Source organism: Vulpes lagopus, chromosome 23 (assembly GCF_018345385.1).
Source record: "Vulpes lagopus strain Blue_001 chromosome 23, ASM1834538v1, whole genome shotgun sequence".
NCBI classification, from domain to species: Eukaryota; Metazoa; Chordata; class Mammalia; order Carnivora; family Canidae; genus Vulpes; species Vulpes lagopus.
The window spans coordinates 55457866-55484310 of NC_054846.1; the positions used below are offsets into that span (position 1 = coordinate 55457866).

At 39.9% G+C, this 26445-nt stretch overlaps 1 protein-coding gene and 1 long non-coding RNA gene across 4 annotated transcripts; one reads left to right on the forward strand and one right to left on the reverse strand.

Annotated features, from left to right (window-relative positions):
* Nucleotides 1–25661, reverse strand: SHCBP1 (SHC binding and spindle associated 1). 3 transcript variants are annotated; one of them, XM_041738620.1, is made up of 13 exons: nucleotides 25158–25661; nucleotides 22215–22382; nucleotides 21713–21828; nucleotides 20049–20257; nucleotides 17375–17467; nucleotides 13404–13637; nucleotides 13149–13317; nucleotides 12706–12826; nucleotides 9293–9424; nucleotides 8477–8595; nucleotides 3461–3547; nucleotides 2944–3085; nucleotides 1–1177 (listed from the first exon to the last, which is right to left on the reverse strand). In XM_041738620.1, the coding sequence occupies exons 1-13, from the start codon at nucleotides 25240–25242 to the stop codon at nucleotides 852–854; spliced, it is 2001 nt and encodes a 666-aa protein (XP_041594554.1). In that variant the 5' UTR covers nucleotides 25243–25661; the 3' UTR covers nucleotides 1–851. The 3 variants fall into 3 exon arrangements, with proteins under 3 accessions (XP_041594554.1, XP_041594555.1, XP_041594556.1); XM_041738621.1 differs by lacking the exon at nucleotides 17375–17467; XM_041738622.1 differs by lacking the exon at nucleotides 13404–13637.
* On the forward strand, nucleotides 20522–23719 carry LOC121481321. The gene is made up of 3 exons (XR_005985256.1): nucleotides 20522–20637; nucleotides 23265–23397; nucleotides 23533–23719. It is a non-coding gene; the product is annotated as an uncharacterized LOC121481321 (long non-coding RNA).
* Nucleotides 25662–26445: the final 784 nt, after the last annotated feature.

The window sequence follows — 26445 nt, forward strand, 5'->3', positions numbered from 1 at the left end:
CATTAAGCATATTAATGACACATATACTTTTTAAAAATATAAATATTTTAAAAGCTGTGCTTTACAATATGATATTCAAGAACACAGAGCTGATATAGGTTGTAAAAGTAATCACTTTGTCTAAGATATTTGAAATTTGATCAGAATACTGTTATGGCAAAAAAAAAAACACTTCTTTTTATTCATTCAAATTCAGCAACAGTGAAAATGCTCTACTTATGCATTGGCTCTGAATAACACATCTCATGTTTCAAACCTGCCATGCTATCTATTACTGTTTTGATGATTACATAATTCAACATAAAAATGCATCACACTCAGATTCTCAATAAGTGATTACACAGATAACCTCCCAATCATAAAAGCTTTTATTTTAAGACAAGTATTATGCAAATGCAGCATGGAAATCAGACTTGCTGTTAATTGGGAGAAAAAGACAAGTGTAAGAACACTGCACATTTGAGACCTATTGCAATTCTGTGCACTCATCTTGTATTCTGTCTTCCTCGTGTCTGAAGTGCTAGGTTAAAGTGTATTTATACTAGAAAGTTACTGATAGGCTTAATAATACGACAGAAGGATGTGTTTGAGAAAGCAAGACTTTCCAGATAAGAAATCTTCATTTTCTATTTTATATTTCTATTTTATATGTTTTTATGACCTTCCTTATTATACAGAGGAAATGTCTCTTGTGCAACACCTGCAGACAGAAATAGATGTCATTTCACTCACACCCAATCAAATATATCAAATGTGAAATACAGACATGAAGCGAACTACGATAGCAGCAGGTACTCTTAGGGTAGCATGTGCAAAATCCACTATTTTGCTATCCATTTACATCATGGTGGTCAGAAAAGAAATGTGCCAAAACTCCCTTTCCCATTCCACTTGAACTGGTTCCCCACAATTGAAACAAACATCTCCTGTGACATTAACTTGTCGTCAGCTTGCGTGATCCCCAGTTCACTCAACCTTTTCTTCTTCATCTGGCCCTTCTGTGTAGAGACAGCAACTAGTTCATTCACAATTTCACAGTTGCCTTCAACTTGCTCAGAAAGGCTGGATCTTGCATAAAGCTCCATTTTGCCAGTTGCACACTGAATCAGCTCCTCTAAATCTATCCTTTCTGCTGTATCTGCCTCTTCACTTGTTGGAACTTTAAGTGCTCTATTTTCTGGAGAAATAAACAAATTATAATAAATAAAGTTAAATGTACAAAATAACTCCACAAAAAAAAATATATTTCTATATTCTGTGAGAGCTTTCAAGTTTTTTCTGCCAAGGATTCCTGCCGTCATCTGAGTAGATTCTACAAACTCTTTGCTGTAAGTAGCTCAACGAGCAGTCGTTTTCCTCTTTGTACCAAAGCTTTCTGACTCTCCTACAGGATTACCAATTTTGAATTCTTTTCTCTTTTTACCCTAGAATCTCCTTCACTTAACAGACCTTTCCTGGGTATTTACTACCTACTACGCATGGCTTTAGGGGCTAGATGCAAAGATTAATAAGACAGTGCCACTCTTCTTAAAGGAACTCCACTCCAGCAGCTGATGCCAGCATTCTCAGTGAGTACGTATCTGGGGTAGAATTCTAGATGGTTCCTGCAACGCCCAACCCCTGGTGCTACCTTCATGACTGCTAAATGGCAAAATGATTTTGCACATGTCATTAAGGTTACTAAGCAGCTGACTTGAAGAAGATAATTAGGTATCCCTAATCCAGTCATAGGGGCTCTTTAAAAGAAGGAAAAGAAAGCATGAAGAAATTCATAATGTGAGAGAGATTTGAAGCATGAGCAACATTTGCCTTGAGGGAGGTTCTCTTGAGGAAAGTTGGAGATACAGAGGGTTATAGGCCAAGGACCTGGCCTCTAGAAACTGAGGACAATGCCCAGCCAATATAGCCAAAAAATGGAGACCTCATTCCTATGACCTCAAGCAAAAAATTTTTTTTAAAGATTTTATTTATTAATTCATGAGAGACAGAGAGAGAGAGAGAGAGAGAGAGAGAGAGAGAGGCAGAGACACAGGCAGAGGGAGAAGCAGGCTCCAGGCCGGGAGCCCGACGTGGAATTCAATCCCCAGTCTCCAGGATCACACCCTGGGCTGAAAGGCAGGCGCTAAACCGCTGAGCCACTGGGGCTGCCCAAGCAAATGAGTTCTGCCAATGATATGAATGAGCTCAGAAGCCGATCTTCCCCCCAGAGCTCTCAGACAAAAGCCCACTCACCTCTGTGTTCACCCTTGTGAGACCCTAAGTACATAATGCGGACAAGCCCATTTGGACGTCTGACTACAGAACTGTGTGAAGAAAAAGAACTCACAGATAACTAGAGTGGGTCCTGAGGATGATGAGGACTACTTTCCTCACCCATGCCAATGCTTAATCCCTCTCTGACTGAGATTTCATAGTAATCTGGGTCATGGCTTGAAAGTCATGAATTTCCTAATGATTTAACTCAGCTTTGCTGCCATAGAAAGACAGTTGACAGGGAGGCATTTACTTCTGCCTATAAAAAATAGAAACAAACTTCACGATCCCCTCCAGCAAATGCAGACTGACACACGCACTTCTCTGCCTCCACCCTTAACAAACGCCAGCAGGAGCTACCATTGCTCTCATATGTCCAGCTTTATTCCATAAATATACAGAAAGCCAAGCATGATAAGAAGGTAAGTACAGGACCAAATAATATTCTTATTACAACCACACACCAAGGTTTAGAAGGAATAGGTGAACTAGTTGACCTTGAAAGTTTCTTTCACCCTGGGAGTCTGCAATGTTATAGCTTTCCCAAGCTTCTCCAACCCCATGTCCGAGCATATGCCAGTTATCTTTGTTAAAGGAAAGGAAGACTCGGATCCTTAATCAGAGTTCAATGTTGAAATAAAGCAAACTAGATCCAGTTTTTATTTTTAAAAATCACTAAATACAGCATACCTTCGGTTTCATCTTGGACATTTTCCTGCAGGTCAGAGAAGATTGTAGGTTTCACCAAGACAACACCATAACCTTCATTATTATGTATGACATTATTCACCATGGATATTTTGGGAATGTCATAATGCTCATCTAAGAAGTCCTGTGACATTGAAAACAAATGTTTTAAGGAACTGTCACATTCAACACCACCTGATTTTTAAAATCTCACTTTTTCCCGGCTATTCTAAAAATAAAGGAGAAGGCTATATTTATTAATAAGTGGTAGCGCAGTCTGAGCTGAGTGACATAGCATTCCTCTGTCATTTCTGCAGATCTATAGACAGCAACATATTCTCACAAAAGAACATCACCAACTATTGATATCAAGATGATTATTAAGATGTATATACTGCTTGTGCTTTCAAAACCAGAAAGCGATAGAACTCAACATGAGAATTTAATGAAACAATTATTTCTTGGATGAAACCATTCTAACTAACTTTTGGAAAAAGGGTGTTTTAGCAGGAGCACTCACCTTAATGAGTATCCCTTCCTTGCAGTGATGGATCCCATTGTCACTTAAGGTGCACTTACTCCCTGGATAGATTTCTATACCAGCACCCTACAAGTTATGTTTTAAGGTGTCACAATCAGTTTTTTAAAGACAAGACTACAAGAGAAGGCTTATTACAATCACTTCTTAAACCTTAACATAGTGCAAATACAAAGTATTTTACAGAAAGCTTTGTTAGATATTTCTAATCAACATTTCCATTTGCTCCATTTCCAGCAAATTGTCTATCATTTATCACTTTCAAAAATGATTCACAGATATACACACAAAAAACACTGGCTAAGATTATCAACACTTGATTACTGTCCCACTCCCTTTCATTCTGGACAAGTCAGTTTTCTGATGCTGCCAAAGAAAAAGAACAAAGTATTTAACAATTTTGCAATTATTTAAAATGAACATCTTCTCTGAGATACTCAATTAGCCGGAGAACAGTATTTGAGTCTAGTAAAATATTGTAATATAAGGATAGAAAACAGAACTGATATTTTTTAAAACCCATCAGTTTTAAAACATCTCAACGTAACTTAAAAATCAGTATGAGCTAAAGAATTAATGACCTCCACTACTACACACATGTTAAAATTAGCCAATTCAAGTGTATCATTTTACAAAGTAACCAGAAAGATCCATGTATGGAAACAATTCTTTCACACTATCCCTTGGGACTACATGGTATCAATTAAGAAGTAACAATAACAGGAATAATTTATTTACTGAAGTTATACTAAGCACTTTGGGAAGTAAAAATAATTTATTCAAACCTCTATAGTTATTTAAGAAATCATTTTCAGAATAATTTCATATATAATATCATACATGAAGAAACACTGCTATTAACCATTTATAATACATTTACTGTATGTATGTTGAGAATATGCCATGAGAAAAATTTATTATTATATCCCTTTTAGGGATAGGAGAACATATATGCCCAGATGACCCACTACACACCAATCTAACTCTCCATTAGGTAAAAAGATCTGCTAATTGGGCTTTCTTCCCCAGACTTGAGGCTGAAGAAGCTGGCAATCCATGAACACCAGACACAGACCAGAAGCCTCCTGAAAAGCCTGCTCTCTCTAGCCAAAGAACCAGGCAGCCTGGAAAGTCAGAAAACTTTCAGACAATTATAGCTCTATGCCAGCCAAACACCACAGATAAAAACAGTGGACCGTCCCCACACGTGCTGGCAAATGCCGAAAGGAGAACATAAACTTCCTTCTCAAGACTATCACCAGGCACCGCAACTCTCCCTGTGGGGTGGTGTCAGAGAAGGCCAAGTAGGAAGCCACCAGCCAATAACAAGGCCCTAGAAGCGCCAGCACTCCCACCGGACAGTCAAAGTGCTACTGCTCCTCCCCACTAGGGTGGTACCAGAGCAGGCCTGGCAGGAAGCCTGGCCTTTCACCACTGCCCAGTGTAACAAGGCCACTGCCTTGGGCCGTGGCGTCAGGGAAATCATGTAAGAATCAGAATTTCTATCCCTTCCCAGCAGTAACAAAGAGGTCCCCCATTCAAACTGGGTGTCAATGGAAGCTAAATGGGGAACCCGGACTTCTCCCTCCCTGTACCTCTCAGTAACGAGGCAGTACCCTCTACCTAAACCCTTCCTGTACTGGTGTCACCGAAGTTAAAACAGAAGATCCAGGCTCTCATAATACCACAAAATATCCAGGTTTCAGGTGAAAATCTCTTGCCAAACCAAGAGCCAGAAAGATGTCAAACTGTCAACAGATGCTAAGACCAACTGTCAGATGTTAGAATTAGCTGACAAGGATTTTAAAGCAGCCATGATAAAAATGCTTTAATGAGCAATTATGAACATACTTAAATGAAAAATGAAAGGCACACAAATTAACAGAAAGGCTCAGCAAAGTAACAGAAGATATAAAGGACCAAATGGAAATTTCAGAGCTCAAAAATGAGAGAAATAAAAAGCTCCATGGACGGGCTCACCAGCAGAAAGGAAAAGACAGAACAAAGAATCAGTAAATTGGGAAGATAGAATAGAAACTACCCAATCTGAACAAAAGACAAAAAATGCACTAAAAAAAAAAAAAAAAAAAAAGTGAATAGGGGGATCCCTGGGTGGCTCAGCGGTTTAGCGCTGCCTTTGGCCCAGGGCGTGGTCCTGGAGTCCCGGGATGGAGTCCCACATCAGGCTCCCTGCATGGAGCCTGCTTCTCTCTCTGCCTGTGTCTCTGCCTCTCTCTTTCTGTGTCTCTCATGAATAAATAAGTAAAATCTTAAAAAAAAAAAAAAAAAAGGGCAGCCCAGGTGGCTCGGCGGTTTAGCGCCGCCTCTGGCCCAGGGCCTGATCCTGGAGACCCGGGCTCGAGTCCCGTGTCAGGCTCCCCGCAGGGAGGCTGCTTCTCCCTCTGCCTGTGTCTCTGCCTCTCTCCGTGTCTCTCATGAATAAATAAAATCTTAAAACAAAACAACGGTATCTATCCTCTCCAAATTGATATACAGGTTTATAAAAATTCTTATCAAAATCTCAGACTTTTTGTAGAGAGAGACAATATTTTTCTAAAACATATATATTGAAAGGCAAAGGAATTAGAATAGCTGAAACAATTTTGGAAAAGACAAAGTGGGAGGAATCACTATCAGATTTCAAGACTTACAGTAGCAGGTGTTGGTGGAGGGACAGGTCCACACATTAGGAGAAGGGAACACAGAAAGCAGAAATGGGCCCACACAAATTTCCCAGATGATTTTTGACAAAAGTGCAAAATGAATTTATTGGAAGAAGGACAGCCTTTTAAAGAAATGGTGTGGTTACAACTGGACATCTATGGGCAAATAAATAAACCTTAACCTAAAATTCACATTTATACCAAAATTTACTCAAAAACGGATCATGACTTACATGTAAAACGTAAACCATAAAATTTTTAGGAGAAAAGAATAAGAGAAAATCCTTGCGACCTAAGGCTGAGCATAGAGTTCCTTACACTTAACACCAAAAGCACTACCCATAAATGGAAAAATCAATAAATTAGGCTTCATCATAAATTAAAGCTCTGTTCTATAAAAGCCCATGTGAATAAAATGAAAAGACAAGCTATAGACTAGCATAAAAATCTGCAGGGGCACCCGGGTGGTTCAGTCGGTTGAGCATCCAACTCTTGATTTTGGCTCAAGTCATGATCTTGGGGCTCTGAGCTGGATAGGAGGCCTGCTTGGGATTCTCTCTCTCCCTCTTTCTCTCTCCCATCCCTCCCTGCCTGCCTCACAGGTGTATACACTCTCAGGAAAGAAATAAAACAAAACAAAAACTGTATGCAAAGCAAATACCCACCAGAGGACTAGTATCTAGAATATAAAAAGAACTCTCAAAACTCTACAGTAAAAAAGAACAAATAATCCAATTAGAAAATGGTCAGAAGTCATGAATAGACATTTCACTGAAGAGAAGGATGGCAAGTAAGCATATGAAAAAATGTTCCACATCATTAACCACTAGGTAAATGCAAATTAAAACCACACACCTAACAGAATGGCTAAAATCAGAACAGTAAAAATATCAAATGCTGGGGAAGAAGATATAGAGAAACTGTATCACTCAAACATCTGCTGATGGGAATGTAAAATGATGTAACTACTCTAGAAAACAGTTTGGCCATGTCTTTTTTTTTTTTTAATTTTAACTTTTTTTTTTTTTTTTTTTTTAAGATTTTATTCACTTATTCGTGAGAGAGTGAGAGACAGGCAGAGGGAGAAGCAGGCTCCATGCAAGGAGCCTGATGCGGGACTCGATCCCAGGTCCCCAGGATCACGCCCTGGGCTGAAGGTGGCACTAAACCACTGAGCCACCCAGGCTGTCCTGGCCACGTCTTTAAAAAAAAAAAAAAAAAAGTAAACATGCAGTTGCCACATGATCTACAACTGCACTCCTGGGCATTTACTCCAGAGAAATGAAAACGTTTCCCATAGTAACCTGTACACAAATGTTGGCTGTAGCTTTATTTACAACAGCCAAAACTTGAAAACAACTCAGATATCCTTTAACAAGTGAACAGTTAAACAAACTGTGCAACAACCATATGCTGGAATACTATTCAGCAATAAAAAAAGAAGAAACACTTGGTACCTACAACTTGGGTGAAGCTCCAGAGAACTGTACTAGAACTGTGCTGAGTAAAAAAAGCCAACCTCAGAAGGTTATGATGATTTACATTTACATAACGTTCTTGGGACGATGAAATACAGATATGGAGACAAGACCAGGGTTTGCCAGTGATTAAAGAGGTGTGATGGAGAAGCAAGTGGCTGTCACTGTCAAAAGGCAACATGCAGGATCCTTGAAGTGATGGTAATACTCAATCTGACTGAATGGACTTATCTGGCTGTGCTGTTGTACTACAGTTTTACAGGATGTTACAACTAGTACAGAATACACATACAGGATCTCTCTGTTCTACTTCTTACAACAGCATGTTATCTCAGTAATTTTCTCAAAATAAAAAGTCTAATTTAAAAAAAAGCAACTGAGCTTCAATTGCTACAAAATCCATTTATAAAGTCAACAAATGTGAAGGGTCTAAATCTCTCAAAGTTATCATAGAGAAACTGAGATTTCTTATTTCTCTTCCTTATATAACTACATCCGGCTTAGTACATAAAAGTGTCTGAACTTCTTTGAAGAAAGAGAACAGGAGTATGCATTTACATCTTAGTCCCACATTTTGTTTACTTATTTAGAACTTAAACCTAGGGCAGCACCGGTGGCTCAGCGGTTTAGCGCTGCCTTCAGCTCAGGGTGTGATCCTGGAGACCTGGGATCGAGTCCCACATTGGGCTCCCTGCATGGAGCCTGCTTCTCCCTCTGCCTGTGTCTCTGCTTCTCTCTCTCCTCTCTGTGTATTCTCATGAATAAATAAATAAAATCTTTAAAAACAAACAAACAAACAAAAAACAAAAAGAACTTAAACCTAAACTACTTCCCCAAAGGATAAGAGATTATCCTACCTTGGCACCATATAAATCTGAGTTCTTCATTAAAAATTCTGCTGACGTTCGCACTGTGACTCCGGTAGTTTCACACTGCAGCACACAGTTTTCCAATGTGGTCTTACCACGGTGGATGACTAGGATGAAAACATGCAATCAAAGCTTCAAGTAATGTGTTTTCCAATATTAGAAATGTGTTTTCCAATATTAGAAATATTAAGTGGTCTAAATATTTCTCTAGCTACCATTTAAACTTTATTACTGGAATTACAAACTCACAATTTACAAAACAATGACTAACATCTAAAAGCAGCATTCTTAAAACCGAATGAAATGATCTCAGATATGCAAAATCAAGTTAAAGAGCAATTTTCCAAAAAAGTATCAGAAAGTAACTTTCATGAGATCTTGGAAGGGAGAAGAAAAGGAGACCCAATTTAAGAATGGCAATACAGGGACGCCTGGGTGGCTCAGCAGTTGAGCATCTGCCTTCAGCTCAGGGCGTGATCCCGGGGTCCTGGGATCGAGTCCCACATCGGGCTCCCCACAGGGAGCCTGGTTCTCCCTCTGCCTATGTCTCTGCCTCTTTCTCTGTGTCTCTCATGAATAAATAAATAAAATCTTTAAAACAAATAAAAAATAAAGTAACAAATTTTCAATAGGCTGAACTATTTTCTACTTCAGAATAAGCTTCCTAAGTTATCATGTTATGTACATAAATAATCAGCCTTCCATATACTCAAGAGTGGTTTATTGAATTGCATCTTCTAGGAAAAGTAAAGTTTTCTCTCAAAGCCTGGAACAAAATAACACAGGAAATATTCAGATACTTACTCAAGATTCCTTCTACAGCATCATGCTGAATAAATTTTATGCCTGAGATTTTAATATCCACACCTGTACAGTCCACAAAAGTATCTCCTTTGCCCCTCTTTTCTATCACAATATCATCTGGTAGACCATATCCTAAGGAAGAGAACAAGAGTATTTAAGATGGGTGAGGGCAAATGTTTAAACATAAAGTTACTATAATAGATCTCTCTATTTCAAATGGCCCCAAATGACATGAGACCAGTCAACCAAGTTGCATTTAAATAAAATCTACCTCATATATCTTGTTTAATTTAAACCAGGCTATACAATTTTTAATAATAACCACACCTCAATCTGCCCCTGTTATCAGGAACTCTATATCCTATCAACCATCTCAGACCAGCTCAGCACTAAATTTGCTTACAAAAATGCTATATAGGGACTGGGTGGCTCAGTGGTTGAACATCTCTGCCTTTGGCTCAGGGTGTGATCCTGGGGTCCTGGGATTGAGTCCCACTTTGGGCTCCCTGCAGGGAGCCTGCTTCTCTCCCTCTACCTATGTCTCTGTCTCTCTCTCTCTGTCTCTCATGAATAAATAAATAAAATCTTAAAAAAAAAAAAAACTTTAAAGCATTTAACACTTGTAAATTTTTTTCCCAACTCTAAAATTCTATTATTCTAATATAAATTTGGTTTGAAAAAGCCTAAGCATTTCTCAAGATTTCCTAATTTTAGTATTCTCTTAAATAGATTGACATAGAATCTGACAAACTGACTTAAAACAATTTGTTATTGAAAAAATAGGTCTACCTTGTGAACCAATAAAAAAACATTGGATCTCTACAAATCCCAAACTAATAATATAGGCCAGACCTCTTAATGGGCTTACAAAAAACCGGAGCATCAGAAAACTAGCAAAGTTGCCTGACTCTCATCATAAAATAAAACCAATAGACAAAGCTGTAAGAAATAACTCTTGTCGAAGACTGTTTGCATGAGTAAATGAAAGCAATCACTACATTAAAGGCAAAACCAGTGAAGTTTTTCTGTACTCAAAGGACACAGACAAGGGGCACCTGGTGGCTCAGTGGTTGAGCATTTGCCTTTGGCTCTGGTCATGATGCCCGGGTCCCGGGATCAAGTTCCGCATCAGGCTCCCCACAGAGAGCCTGCTTCTCCCTCTGCCCGTGTCCCTGCCTCTCTCTGTGTGTCTCATGAGTAAATAAATAACATCTTAAGAAAAAAAAAAACAAAACACAAAAGACACAGACAAGACTTCAGGAGCACTAGAGGAGAATGCAAGGTGACCCCACACCCAGGAATGCTGCCAGTGGTGGACTCTGGACGATTGGATTATATGTATTTATTTTTTGATATTTTTTGTGTCTGTCTATAGTTGGAACATTTCCTACAATAACTATTGTTTTTTATCATCAAAAAAATTATTTTTTTAAAGATTTTATTTATTTATTTATTCATGAGAGACACAGAGAGAGGCAGAGACCCAGGCAAAGGGAGAAACAGGCTCCATGTAGGGAGCCCGATGCGGGACTCGATACCAGGTCTCCAGGATCACGGCCTGGGCTGAAGGCAGCGCTAAACCGCTGAACCACCCGGGCTGCCCTCATCAAAAAAATTTAAAAATAACTGTCATACTGAGGAAAAAAAAACAGATTATTACATAAACAAGCTACATATTCTTAGTAGTTTAAAACAAAAAAATATCACTTAAGTGAATATATATTCTAAACAAGAAAGTAAAACCCTACAAGTACTATCAACACTCCACACATAGTACGTACTCAATTATATCTCTTGTGATAAGCATTAGCTATAGATCAGACAAGCTATCATAAAACCTTTTACATTACTCATGAACAAGTACTCCATAAATTCACACTAGAGATACCATAGGATTTCCCAAATTCTTAGAAATGCCCTCTGGCAGTAAATTTAGTTATCTGTACACTTAACTATCAGAATTCTATATGGTTATTTATTACACTTTTGCAATTTCATTATTAATATCTTTACCAATCTAGGAAGATCTCTTATCTACCACACAATCTATAATATCAATGCTATTTTCAGTATGCCAAAAAATAGTGTTTTTATTGCTGTGATTTATCCTCCAGATATGTTATACACACACACATCTATTATATATCAAATATTGGAAAGGAGAAAGAACAAAAATTACACACATAAACAAAAAAGGGGGTGAGGTGATGTACTAGTGAACAGAAGGAAATTAAACTCCCAGTCTTGCTTCCATTAAGAAGTTTTGACAAGGTAAAGAACATAGCTTAAGCAGTTTGTGACCAGCTGCACAAGCCCCAAAATGATAAAGGATTTTTTGCATTACAAGCTTTATTGCTAACTTAAAGCTCTTTTGGTAAATAGTTGAACAGGTGCATCTAAATTTGACATGTTATGGAAATACACAGGACCAAGATGAACCATTGTAAAGTAACCTAAATTTAGGAAACACTTAAAATGTACAATAGGATATGACTGTTAAAAAGTTATTTTTAATAGAATATTTTGATATTAATATTCTCAAAAGTACACTTTGGTCAAGATACAAAGTGTAGAATTTAACATTCAGCAAGCTTCTTTTATTTTTTCCCTAGAGAGAGAGTGAGAGCATGAGTTGGGGGAAGGGCTAAGGGAGAGAAGCAGAATCTTCACAGAGCATGAGGCCCATAGCTGGACTTGATCCCAAGACCCTGAGATCATGACCTGAGCCAAAACCAAGAGTTGGACCCTCAACCAACTGAGTCACCCAGCAAGCTTTTATAGAATTAATAAGATAAAGATTCGGACCTATACCTATGAAAAAATAGGTTAAACTTAAAACAAAAAATACATGCATCAATATGTCTGTAACATATAAGAAATAAGAGTAGACAGGAAATAAAAAATACTAAACTCTAAAAAAATACTGCTAGGAAAACTTTTTATTCTAGAAATGAGATTTCCTCCCCATAAACCTACAATCTAGAAAATATACTTCTTCCTAAATGGTCTTTTTTGTCTTTGTGTATGTTGTCTTCCCAACAAGTTGCTCAAACACTGAGTCAATCCCCACTTTAAATACTCTTAATAGGGATCCCTGGGTGGCGCAGCGGTTTGGCGCCTGCCTTTGGCCCAGGGTGCGATCCTGGAGACCCGGGATCGAATCCCACGTCGGGCTCCTGGTGCATGGAGCCTGCTTCTCCCTCTGCCTGTGTCTCTGCCTCTCTCTCTCTCTGTGACTATCATAAAAAAAATAAATAAATAAATAAATAAATACTCTTAATATTTTAAGGCAACTCATTTGAAATCAAATGGATTAAATCATATTCTTGGAGCTTCAAAAAGATCAGTGACTTACTATTTTTTCTTAAGGGTATCATGCAAGAGACTTTGGTCTCATGATATTCCAGACTCACCTTCCAAATCAATGGAGTCAGCAATGGCAAACGTGCCATGCACCATGTAATGGCCAGGGCAAACAATCACAGTGTCACCTTCATAGCAGGCATTTATAGCAGACAATGGATCGCTATGGAACTAGAAAACAACAACGGATTGCAAATATACACTCCCAAAAGGCAACCTACGTATCACTCCAGGAACCCTCATGTTCACTTTATAAAGGCAGCCAAAACTGCTTACTTAAGTATCTCAGCTACTGCACTGAACCCAACCCACACTTGGTAAGTTACTAATGCTGATAAAAGGCAAAGTTCTCACTACTACCCATCACACACACACACACACACACACACACACACACACAAAACAACTCTGTAAGCTCCTGTAAACACTCTGTGGAATTCAGGAAAACCTGAAGTAGAAGAAAAAAACCACGTGGGCAAAAAACTACTTTTACCTGAATTTCTGTTTCCTCCTTACAAAGCTCCTGAGAAAGCCTGTCCCTGAGCAGAGACCGCAGCAGACCAGTCATCATGGTGGAGGAGACCACATGCATAACCTTCTGACCATTTGGACGAATGCCCTTTGCTTGGATATTCGAATTCTTCTGATAACCAAACACGTATCTTAGAGAAACCAAAAGACCAATCAGTTCTTAGTAAGATAGCTGGTTAGAAAAGATGTCAACTAAGAAAAACAAAGACACACATACCTCAACAAAGGATTCTCAATGAGTTTTAGCTTTTGTTTCAACTGCTCAATCTCTGAATACAATTTTAACCCTTCAACCATGGAGATGTTTTCCTGCTCGGAATCAGAGTTACAATTTGACAAACTGCTTCTCAGATTTAAAAATTTCCTGTAACTCTCCTCACACTGGGACAACAGATTGTGGTAATCCACAATAAGTCCTGAAGGAACTCGGTCTTCAAGGATGTCATAATGCCTGAAAGTTTAAAAGCAAATTGAAATCCACTGACTTTCTGACACATTTTCCTATCATTGAAACAGCCCATTTAGTCCTCAAAGACCAGGAAGAAAAGCGTTTTATCTTACACAACTCAGGTACACGTAACGTCTTTCTGAATAGCACTCTATTATAAGTGGAAGCTATTGAAAGTTTTAAGGATCACTTCACTAAGGTAACTAACTTTTCTTGCTTTGGGAAGTTGCACAGATCCACGCATGTATGCTTTAGAAACACTGAAAGTTCACTTTTTACCATTTATAATCATTATTTAATGAAAAATTATTTTCTCATATATTAGATTCAAAATCTTAATCATAAGCAGATGTCAGAGAGCAAACTGGAGGTGTAGGGGTAGGGGAGGAGGGAAGTATCCCAATAGTTTCATAACATTGTTGCAGATTACCATATTTATAGAATCAAAATTTTTAATGATTCAATCACTGGCTCTAGTCCTTCCTCACATTTAAAGCACTACAGCACAAAATTATGCTGCATATTCCCTTAGGAAGATTATTATAGTATGTTTCAAAAACATAAGCCTTTGAGATTCTCAGAAAAAAAACATAAAGCTGCCATTACTAGAGAGTGATTAAAACAAGTACCGGACAACCTTATTGGCACTTACAACTTATTATTAGTTTATATACCCTCTCAAATACATAGAACAAAAAGCATTTCTAGATGCAATAAAATAATTTATGAATGTAGTACAATCAAGTTAATGGATGTGAAATTAATGGATTTGAAAATAAACTGCAATATTATTGTCATTACCTATATATAGTTTTACAATAATTGCCTTATTTCTCAGTTAAAAGTATGCATACTAGCTAGGCCTGAAGCCAGAGTTTTCCAACCTTGGCTGCATATTAGAATCACTGGGAGCTTTTAAAAATACAAATGCTCAGGTCCCCATTCAGACCAATTAAATTGGTCTCTAGAAGTAGAGAAGTTTTTTTAAAGTTCCTTGGGGATTCTAATGTGCAGTCAAGGTTGAAAACTACTGCCTTAGATGATGTTTTTTTAACTTAGTCATGCTCTAAATAAGATGGGGGGAAAAAAACAGAACCACATCCTAAACAAATTTACAAGAAATCACAATTAACATTCAAACAGTATTTAAAATGAATAAAAAATATATTTTTTCCACTTTTCAAGTAAATGAATTAGGTGAAGCTTGAAAAGTATGGATTTTGTCAGCTTTGGTTAATCCATGCTCTTTTAAAGATATTCTAGAAATCCACTTTGCAAAGAAAAAATTGCACTGACTGTTTGATCAGGTCTATTAAGTTATGAAGATTAAGACTCAAATTTTAAAATGAGTTTCTTAGCATTTCCAATATCCATGCCAATCCGCTTATTTCTTCTCATTAAAGTGACACTTTGTGGTTTGGAAGCAATGAACCAACATCTGTGTCTCAGACCCATAAGCTTTGAAGCACAGCGTCTTGCATTAAAAAGTAAAAACATTTACTTCCCAAATTAAGACAATATGGTTTGATTCCCTTTAAATCCTGCCTGTTGATAACACTACTCCTATCTTTGCCCAGAGACCTTTTATACTCTGCCCTACATTTGATAACATTCCAGTTTCCCCATCAAGTACCATAGCTTCTTCTCTGCAACTGAAAACAATTACTCCCTTATGCCTTCCCATCCGCCAGTGTATGTAAATCATTTGTTGTTTGAACATGTAAAGCTGTCAAGTCAGAATACAGTCCTTTCCAAGATCAAATTTGCTAGATACACAAGTCACCTACCATTACATTTCACTCCAATCAAAACCTAAACTAGAAGATATGCAAGCTTTTTGAAATTCTGGCATTTTATAGAATACACTATGGGAAAATAGGAATGCACGATGGAAAACTTGGAAAGGTTAAACAGAAATTATACATGATTCTAAATCAGGTAGAACCATTAATCAGACTTCTCACATATTTTTTACTTATTATTTACTATATAAACTAAGAGAAACTTACTAAATCTAATTGGGTTCCATAAAATGTAAAGGATCACTGCCTTATCTTATGTAACCAAATCATCCTTCATACAGGGAAAAGAAACATTACCTTCTACAATTTTTCTTTTTTCTTTTTTTTTTTTTTTAGTGCAAGTTCTAATTTTATTCTTATTGAAGCACTGCCTTTAAATTACCACTCATGAATACATGGAAAATTGCCTGGTCTTAGAGTTCCATCTCGTGGAAATGTGAATGCTACATTTAACAAAATCAGTGCTTGGGCTGCATGGCTAAGTTAGGCTTTTTGTTATGTAAGTATTTTTCCCTATTAAAATCTGACAAATTAGGGGATCCCTGGGTGGCTCGGCGGTTTGGCACCTGCCTTTGGTCCAGGGTGCGGTCCTGGAGTCCCAGAATCGAGTCCCGCGTCAGGCTCCTGGCATGGAGCCTGCTTCTCCCTCTGCCTGTGTCTCTGCCTCTCTCTCTCTCTCTCTCTGTGTGTGTGTGTGTCTATCATACATACATACATAAATATTTTAAAAATAATAAAATAAATAAAATAAAATAATAAAATCTGGGATCCCTGGGTGGCGCAGCGGTTTGGCGCCTGCCTTTGGCCCAGGGCGCGATCCTGGAAACCCGGGATCGAATCCCACGTCGGGCTCCCGGTGCATGGAGCCTGCTTCTCCCTCTGTCTGTGTCTCTGCCTCTCTCTCTCTCTCTCTCTCTCTCTCTGTGACTATCATAAATAAATAAAATTAAAAAAAAAAAAAGAATTGTTAAAAAAAAATAATAATAAATAAAATAAAATAAAATAAAATAATAAAATCTGACAAATTAGAAGAATGTGTTTCCCTATTCCGGAAATTTTTATGCATCACCAATATTAACTGCTTAGCATTTTCATTCATTTGTCAAATAAGACTTAAAGGACAAGAACTTGACAAAACAGGGACGCCCGTGTGGCTCAACAGCTGAGCATCCGCCTTTGGCTCAGGGCGTGATCCTGGAGACCTGGGATCAAGTCCCGAGTTGGGCTCCCTGCATGGAGCCTGCTTCTCGCTCGGCCTGTGTCTCTGCCTCTCTCTCTCTCTCTCTCATGAATAAATGGATAAAATCTTTAAAAAAAAAAAAAAAAAAAAAAAAAGCACTCGAAAAAAACATCCTCAAATAATTCTGTTTAACCAGGTGTTTTGCTGTAGGAACTTAGAATAAAGCCAAATATTTTCTAAAGTACTCTAAAGTACTTTATTTTCTAAAGTATTTTATTTATTTTTAAAAAATAAAGCAAAAGAAGTCTTGTATAATTGTATACAAGTTTTGTATAATTCAACTAATTTCACTATCTTTCAAACAATTGTCTTTGAATTTAACACAGGGTTTTTGTTTTTTTTTTATTTTTATTTATTTATTTATTTATTTTATTTTTTTTTTTATTTTTATTTTTTTGGGTTTTTGTTTTTTTTTTAAACGTGTTAGCTCAACTAATTTTATTTATTTATAAACCAGTGAACTCTTTAACTTCAATGTCCCTGAACTCTGCTGTTAGATTCAGTTTATAAACTAAAAGGAGGCTTCTTGGCACTTGCACAAGTTTCATTTAATAACTTGTCAATGGGTTAAACTATTTGTATGATGGCTTGCTCTATGTGTGGGCGGGCCCCTGGAGTATGTATACACCAAACAGGTAAAATTAAACCATGGGTAGCTATTTTTCCAACATGTACAAGGTCACTAATAAATAACTTACAATCTCAATCGAGGTTCAACACATCTGACAAAATAATCATACTCATCCTCCTCTTCTTCATCCCAGCTCCTCCAAATATTTTGATAGAAAAACCTAAAAGGAAATTCATATCATTCAAATTCAATCACTGGCTCAGTGTTAGGGATTTGGAGAGGTGCAAGCTAAAGAGTAAATCAAAACAACCTTATCAGCCACAATAGAGAATGATGCATAAATGCTAGGCTTGATAGTTATGAGTCAATAGAACTTCTTTGGATTGGCTAAAGTTTTTTGTTTTTGTTTTTAAGATTTTATTTATTTATTTGACAGAGTGAGAATTAGAGAGACCACAGCAGGGGGAGTGGCAGAAACAGGGAGAAGCATACTGCCTGCTAAGCAGGGAGCCCAACTTGGGACTCAATCCCAGGACCACGGGATCATGATCTGAGTGCCCCTAAAGTAGTTTTTCTATAATATTGGTTCCATTATGACCTTTCTTTAATTAGAACTATTTATTAGGGTGCCTGAGTGGCTCAGTTGGTTGAGCATCTGCCCTTGGTTCAGGTCATGATCCCGGAATCCTAGGATCCAGCCCCAGGTTGACTGAGTAGGAGTCTGCTTCTCCTTCTCCCTCTGCCTGCCCCTATCCCCAGTTCATGCTCTCTCTCTCTCTCTCTCACACACACACATAAATAAATTAAAATAAAATAAAACAAAAAAATAAAATAAGAACTGTTTATTGACCATCTGTAATTGGTTGGATGGTGGTGCCATTTCTTAATATAGAAAAGATTGGGAGAGAAACAGATTTGGGTTGAAAACAGAGTTGTTTTCTCCACGTGTGAACTGAGATGCCTATCTGACCTCCAAGTGGATGACGTCAAGAGGGAAGATGAATAAACAAGCCCAGAGCTCACCAGAAAGGTCAGGGCTAAAGATATAAATCTGGGAGTTGTCGGCATATTGATGGCATTAAATGTTCTCAACCTTGGCTTCATGTTAGAGTCCCCTCAGAAGCTTTCAAAAACTGGTTTTCAAACCTATTCCAGACCAATAAATCAGAATCGGGAGTGGGGAGGATATCAGATACAGAATCCATATTTTTTAAACCTCCTCAAGTGACTTAACAAATTTTTATTATGGAAAATCTCAAACATATACAAGAGCAAATAGTATCATGAATACCATGTATGTATCACCCAGGTTCAACAATTATCAACACACAGGCAATCTTACTTCATCTCTACCCTAACCCATTTACTTCTCTGCTCCCCAGCCCCACCATCTGCACACCAGATTACTTTAAAGCAAATGTCAAACATATAACATCATTCACACATTTTAATGTGTAACTCTAAAATAAATCTTTATACTAAGAAAACACTATAATTCTTTCCTATCCAAATATCCAGTTAGTATTGAATTTACCTCGTTTGTCCCTTCTGGTATTATTGCTATTGTTTTATCATTGGCTTGTTCAAATAGGTATCCAATTGTACTTAATTAAATTACTTTTATTCTAAAGATTATCCCCTCTCCTTTTCTCCCTGCAATTTATTTTTTTAAAGATTTTATTTATTTATTTATTCATGAGAGACAGAGAGAGAGGCAGAGACACAGGGAGAGGAAGAAGCAGGCTCCATGCAGGGAGCCTGATGTAGGACTTGATCCCCGGAACCCAGGATCATGCCCTGGGCTGAAGGCCCCAACCACTCAGCCACCCAGGGATCCCCCCGTTTTTTGTTTTTAAGATTTTATTTATTTATTCATGAGACACACACACACACACACACACACACACACACACAGAGGCAGAGAGAAGCAGGCTCCATGCAGGAAGCCTGATGCCTCCTTGCAATATATTGAGCAGTTTTCCATACTCTGAATTTTACTGATCGCATCCTCATGGGGTCATTCAACATGAGGATGTTACTTCTGTTTCTTTTATTTCTGGTAAACAGATAGTAAGATCTAAAGACTTGGTCAGCTGTAGGAAAGATTTTTTTGGCAAGGATACTTAAAGGGGGACACAATGTACTTCCATCAGGAAGTATATGACACCTGGTCATCTCTTCTGATGATGAGGTTAAGAATGACCAGGGGATTCAGGTATTGTCAGCCTGCCTGATGCATCTACTACAAAGTTTGCCATGAGTTTTTAATCAGCTAATCGTGACCATCGCCTAGAACCTTTATTTTATTTATTACAGGTTATAAAATACTGATATTCTGATCCTATCATCCTTTTTCATGTGTTAGACTACACCTATAAAAACAATTCCCAGGTGATTCTAATGTACTTCCAAGGCTGATTAAAGAGAGAGAAGGGCAGATAGCCTCGGATGGATCCTGGGTAACTCCAACATTTTAAGTTTTGAGGAAGAAAGGAAGAGCAGGCCAGGATGACCAAGAAGCTGGAAGGAGAATGTGTTAAGAGATGAGAAGGATCAAACAACTAGAATGTGACTGAGAGGGAAAGCAAGATGAAATCAGAGAAGAAGAATAAATAAATCAAATCTTAAAAAAAAAAAAAAGATTTCTCTATCTTTGAGTATTTTAAAATATTGCAATGACCAGCTTTACAGTGTGAGTTTTAAATCTGGGTATATAACAACAGACCAGAATTACTGCCCTTCATCTGACATTTCTGGCCATGAGGTTATTTTCATCAACTCTCCTTCTCCTCTCTTCCTACCTGACATGTTCAACTGCAAGGGCTGTCTGGTCAAATACTCCAGAATCATCAAACACCACCCACAGCTCCTGCAGGGGCAACCGATGTTCCTTCAGATCGAGGAGCTCATTCATACACTCCAAGGTAAAAGAGCTCACTTGAGATTCACAGAGGTATGGGTCGGCAAGCCTCACCACTGCCTTCAAGGCTGCAAAGTCCACATCTGTGACCTGAAATTTAAAATAATGTGACTTACATGGAAATCAAAATTAAGATACACACAAAACACTATAGCCTGATTTTTTTTTTTTAAGTATGTAATGGCAACAGAGAGCCTTCTTCCATTATATAAAAAATAAACAAGAAGGGCCTGGCTCTTACCCAAATGGAGCTTACATTATAACTGAAGAGACAAACAAACAAGACAAGACAGTATTGAGCATGTGACAAAGTATAACTAGAGGGGTGGTGGTCTGGTTTTGCTGGGATGATCTGGAGAAGTCATTCTTAGCTGGGATGTACGGGATGAAAGAGAAGCAGCCATCTGAAGAGCAAGAAGGTGAAAAGGCCCTGTGGCAGAGAAAAGCTTGGCTGCTGGAGCAGCAGACAGGTAATATTTCTTACTGGAATCAAAAGAAAGAAATGGGCAGGGGAGGGGCAGCAGGAGATGGAAGTGAGAGAAAAGGCAGAGAGATCAGGACAGAAAGGACATTGGAAGGAGCTTGGACTTTATGTTCTCTAGACAATGAGAAACCACGAAGCCAATACCAGGGCTTCGGTAAATGCAATGCATTAGAGGTGTTAAGCAGGGGTAGGACACATTTCTCTTAAGACCATGACTTAGACAACTTTTAGGGAATAGGTCAGGGTGGAGGTGGGGGGTTGCACATGGACAGGACGACTGGGGCACTGACGACACTATGGCAACAAAATTAATAGGACTTTACTGCCACCAAAGATAGTAACATAATAAAAAATTTAAGCCACCAGGAACAGCTGCCACCCACTGCCTCGCCCATAATCCTCGCCCATAATCACTGCAGTAAATGATGCCATTTTCTAAAGGAGCTGTAGCAACAACTTGTATTCTCACTCCCTGGCTTAACATTTTGGATTAACTGGGGTTTTTTGTGGTCCAGTTAACACTGAGAAAAATTCACAGCTGTAATTACAGTGCAAATTTAGTGTAAAAGGCCCAGTCAGGTGAAAAATAAGATTGTTTTTACTTTTGACAATGTGACACATTATCAAGAAATTAACCATGTACCTACAAATTTGTTAGGCAAGAAATAAGCCAGTTTTAAAAGTCTTGCTTGGTTTGAGCTACTTAATGGGCTACAACTAAGAAGGTAAAAAATTAACTGAACTTTCTACATTGACTTCATAATGAGGCCTCTTTATTTTTTAAATGGTCTCAAATACCTCCTCCACCTCATAGGTTTATAATCCACTTCCGCCTGTCAAAGGACACTGAAAGTTTAACCACCTCAATTGCCTGTTAGCTCCTCCTTGGCCACCTTTAAACTTCATGGAACACTTCAGACACCATGACAATTAGTTGTGAAAAACACGCTATTTTCAATCAGCTCATAAACTTTAATTAAAAATAAGCACTTTGGCTGTAAGTCTGAAGGAAAGTGCTTTTAGCTAGAGCCAAATGTCTTTAACAATGGAATTAAATTTACCTCAACCAGCACCTCGAACACATTAGTGTGCCAGACCGCCCGCCATCCAGATGGTTCAAGGACCTTCTCCAAGAACTCAGCTGTGAATTCTCTTACTTCAGAGGCCTTGCAGTCAGCTACAAACAAATTAAACACAGTTAAGAATGGAGACTGCAGGGTGGCCCGGGTGGCTCAGCGGTTTAGCGCCGCCTTTGGCCCAGGGTGTGACCCCGGGGTCCCGGGATCCAGTCCCATGTCGGGCTCCCTGCATGGAGCCTGCTTCTCCCTCTGCCTGTGTCTCTGCCTCTCTCTGTGTGTCTCTCATGAATGAATAAATAAATAAAATCTTTAAAAAAAAAAATTGAGACTGCATAAAGCAGAGAAAAGTTAATAAATCCACTTTCCCAGAACCAACTGGCAGTCTGGGAGACGGAGACGGAGACAGACAATCTACTTGTAAATTGAAAAGATAAAAGAAACAGAAAAAAAAAAAAAAAAAAAAAAAACCCAAGACCGTACTTACCTAAAATGTAATCTTGATAAGCTCTGAATCGCTCATAGAACAAAAGTTGACTTGTCTGGAATATTTCTGGGAAATGAGTCTTTCCCTCGGGCACAAAACTTTGTAAATTAGAACCTGGCTTATCATGATTGCTACAATCACTGCATGAATCTTCATCTTGAAACAGACCTAAAAGAATGAAAATAAGCAGGCTTAACCATCCCAGACACTTCAGTGTTTTCAGACTGCTTCTAATTTCATATTTTCATTTAGAAATTCCTAAAAAAAAAATACACACAAGGATTTGGGTGTGATGCTTTATTTACCTTTATCATTGTCAGGAGAAATCAGTTTTCCAAACTTGAAAACACCTCAAAATCCAAGCTCTACTTCAAAACAGTTAAGAACTTAAAATCTTTCATAGGTTAGTTCTTTGTTGTTCTATGAAGTTTTTCAGAAGGCAGAGGGAAAGGGTTGTTTTTGATTCACTGGCAATCACCAAAGATCTCCTTTAAAGGATAAAGCCGTGATTCTTACTATAGCTAGCAACTTATAATGGTCCAATATCTTAGAGATATTTTTTTTCCCAAAATAATTCCATAAAGCTGCATTAAAGTTAGGAGCTGGTATCCTACATTCCTTCGCAAATGAGATTAAACCGTCCTTTGTTTTCTGCAATATGAGTCTGTCAATGGCCCTCCAATAAACAGATTCTTAATAATGCATGAGGTTTACTTCACTAAAGCCACCTCGCTAAAAGTTCCTCCTCACTAATTTCAGTGACTGTGTCTAAAGAAAAGATTAGAAAATGCTCATCACATTAGGTCTGGGCTGTAATTGACGTTTCATGAGGCATGATTTGGTCAGGGGCATATATAACTCTGTATAATACGATGTTCTTAATAGACAAAACAACTACCAAATAAACAATGCTGAGGATAGCATTTACGCTGGCAAAATGGTCTCCACAGCTTATTTCAGGGAGGGTATCTTTCTCTCCACTGCAGCCCACCCTGGCACCCCCTGCTGCTCGTATTCCCTCCTTCCTTCAACTTCTTTGCCTCTGTTCAGGCCCCACTAGTGACTACACGGTACTCAGGGCTCTACTGCTCACAAATGCCAATGCACACAAGCCTCGGAGGACATCAGTATCTCACCAGCTGCGTGGCAATGTCTCTGTGCCTCAGTTTCTTGTCCTATAAAGGTAAGATGGAAATAGATGCCTATTTCACTTAAATTAAGATTAATCAATTTGTTGGTCATGATCACAGTAGTACCTGATAAATAATATAAATAAATGTTTATTAAAGAAATACTACTTTTGCCTCACACCCGTTAGGATGGGATTATCAAAAAACAACAAGAAAAATATCAAGGAAACAAGTCTTGGTGACAATGTAGAGAAACAGAACCCTGGTACAGGGCAGGAGATCCCTGGGTGGCTCAGCGGTTTGGCGCCTGCCTTTGGCCCAGGGCGCGATCCTGGAGTCCCGGGATCGAGTCCCGCCTCGGGCTCCCAGCATGGAGCTTGCTTCTCCCTCCTTCTGTGTCTCTGCCTCTCTCTATGTCTATCATAAATAAATAAATCTTTAAAAAAAATAAAATAATAAAATAAAATGGTACAGGGCAATGGAGAACAGTATGGTGGTCCCTCAAAACTTTAAAAATGGGTGGACCGGGTGGCTCAGCGGTTTAGCGCTGCCTTCAGCCCAGGGTGTGATCCTGGAGACCCGAGATCCAGTCCCACGTCGGGCTCCCTGCATGAAGCCTGCTTCTCCCTCTGCCTGTCTCTGCCTCCCTCTCTCTCTCTCTCATTAATAAATAAATAATTTTTTTAAAAAAATTTAAAAATAGAATTACTTGGGCAGCCTGGGTGGCTCAGCAGTTGAGCACCTGCCTTCAGCCCAGGGTGTGACCCCGGGGTCCCGGGATCCAGTCCTGCGTTGGGCTCCCTGCATGGAGCCTGCTTCTCCTTCTGCCTCTGCCTCTGTCTCTGCCCCCCTTCTCATGAACAAATAAAATTTAAAAAAATAAAATAAAAATAGAATTACTATGGGACGCCGGGGGAGCTCCGGAGGTTGAAAGTGTCCCTTCAGCTCCGGTCGTGGTGGAGTCCTGCATCGGGCTCCCTGCTCAGTGGGGAATCTGCTTTTCCCTCTGACTGCCCCACCGCCTGCCCCTTTAATAAATAAAATCTTAAAAAAGAAAAAAACAAAGCAGGATCTCCAAAAGACATTTGTACATCCGGTGTTCAGAGCAGCAAAGGGCGGGAGCATCCCAAGTGTCATCTACACACAAAGTGGATGAATGGATAAGCAAAAGGTGTCATCTACACACAAAGAACATTATTCAGCCTTTAAAAAGGAAGGAAATGCTCACCACCCCCCCCACACACACACACCACGGATGAGCCCTGAGGACACGACAGGGCACGACGGCAGCCACAGCAAGAGAAGTACAGCGGGAAGCCAAGGACCCGAGGGGCCTAGAGTGGCAAGTGCCCTGGGGTGGCCAGGGGGTGGGGGAGGGGAGGCTGGGGGTCTTCGCCAGGTGTAGCATTCCAGGTGACAAGGGGGAGGAGTCACGGGAGGGGGGGCAGCTGCACAACAACGGGAGTGTCTCTAACGCCTCTAAGCTGCGCAGCTGACAGTGACTGGGGGGCACCTGGGGTCAGCGGTCAGCGCCGCCTTCTGCCCAGGGTGTGACCCTAGGTCCCGGGTTCGAGTCCCGCGTCGGGCTTCCCGCGTGGAGCCTGCTCCTCCCTCTGCCTGTGTCTCTGCCTCTCTCTGTCTCTCTCTCTGTGTCTCTCATGGTTAAATAAGTAAAATCTTTAAAAAGCGAGAGGGAGCAGGAGGGGGCAGCGCCGGGCTGTGCCCGCCCACGCCGCGAGCTCACGTCCCCTCCGCGCCGCCGGGAGGCCCACCCACGCCCCAGGCCCGCGACACGGCCCGCCGCGGGGCTCACCCCTCTCCGCGGCCGCTGGCTCCTCGGCGTCCGCCCGGCCCCGGCGCCCCGGCTGCGCAGCCATGGCCCGCGGCCCGTCCGCCATTTCAAATTTCCGCGGGCTGTCTCCTCGCCGGGTAACAGGCTGACGCCGGTGCTTCCCATTGGGCCGTGGGCCGAGGCGGCGGGCCAATGAGAGGGAGGCGTCCGCGGCGTGGCCCCGGCGAGCCCCGCCCCGCTGACTCCACGCAGAGCGCCACCTACCGCGCGGGCGGACCGCCTCCTCGCCAGGCCCCGGGTCCTCTGCTCCCTGGGAGCGACGTGCACGAAGCTGAGCCGGAGCATGGTTTGGGCTTTTCCGAAACGCTAGCAAGCCGCGCCGGGAAGTCGGCCTAGCACGAAGGCACCGGACTGGGGATCAGAACACAGCGTGTAGGCTTGTTTCTGCCACCACCGGTGGGATCGCCTTAAGCCACTTGACACAAGGTCACCTTCGGTTGTGCCGGTGACCTGGGCTCGCGGCTGCGCACCTGCCCCGTGGAGCACCAGCCCCGCCCCAGCACCCCCGCACCTCCCCCCCGCGTGTGTGCACAACGCCCTCATGCACACACACTACTTCCAAAGAAGGTCAAAGTTAGTAAAAGAAAAAAAAAAACTTAAAAAAAAAAAAGTAAAAGTGTGCTTTACCCATAAGGGTCAGTCAGAGGCAACGGTTATCTCCAGTAACAACAGCTCACACTGACTGAGCCTCGTGCACAAGACACCCTCCCGCATGCTCCACCTGTCAGCCGCAGCCGTCCTGTTGTACGTTACCTACCCCCCCCCCCCCAAAAATGTTTTTTAATCCAGCAATTCCACTTCTGGATATGTATTCAAAGGGGGAAAAAGAACCACTAAGTCAAAAAGATATATGCACTTCTATGTTCATTTCAATATTATTTACAATAGTGAAGAAATGGAAATAAGTGTTCAATAATAGACGAATGGATAAAGAAGATGTGGTATACATATGCAACAGAATATTACTCAGCCATCAAAAATTTTGTGGCAACATGGATGGATCTAGATGGTATGCTAAGTGAAAGAAATCAGACTACATTTATCATCATGATCACTTCCTTAATATAAATACTGAATAACTATGCTGTATATATCAACTACATTTCAATTTTAAAAAACCTATCAGCAATTATACACTCTTGGGAAAGTCTGTGTATTCATAGGCATTTGCAAATCTTCAAAAAAGTCATGAAGGCATACATCAGTGCATACAGAACGTTTACAGCAGCATGATTTTTTTCAAAAAGTT

Coding starts and splice junctions, on each gene's coding strand:
- SHCBP1 (XM_041738620.1), bottom strand. CDS start 25,242: ATGGCGGACGGGCCGCGGGCCATGGCTGCGCAGCCGGGGCGCCGGGGC. Junction 17,468..20,048: donor CTTGCAGTTGAACATGTCAG/GTAGGAAGAGAG, acceptor ATTTCCTTTTAG/GTTTTTCTATCAAAATATTT. Junction 1,178..2,943: donor TGTCCAAGATGAAACCGAAG/GTATGCTGTATT, acceptor TTATTTCTCCAG/AAAATAGAGCACTTAAAGTT.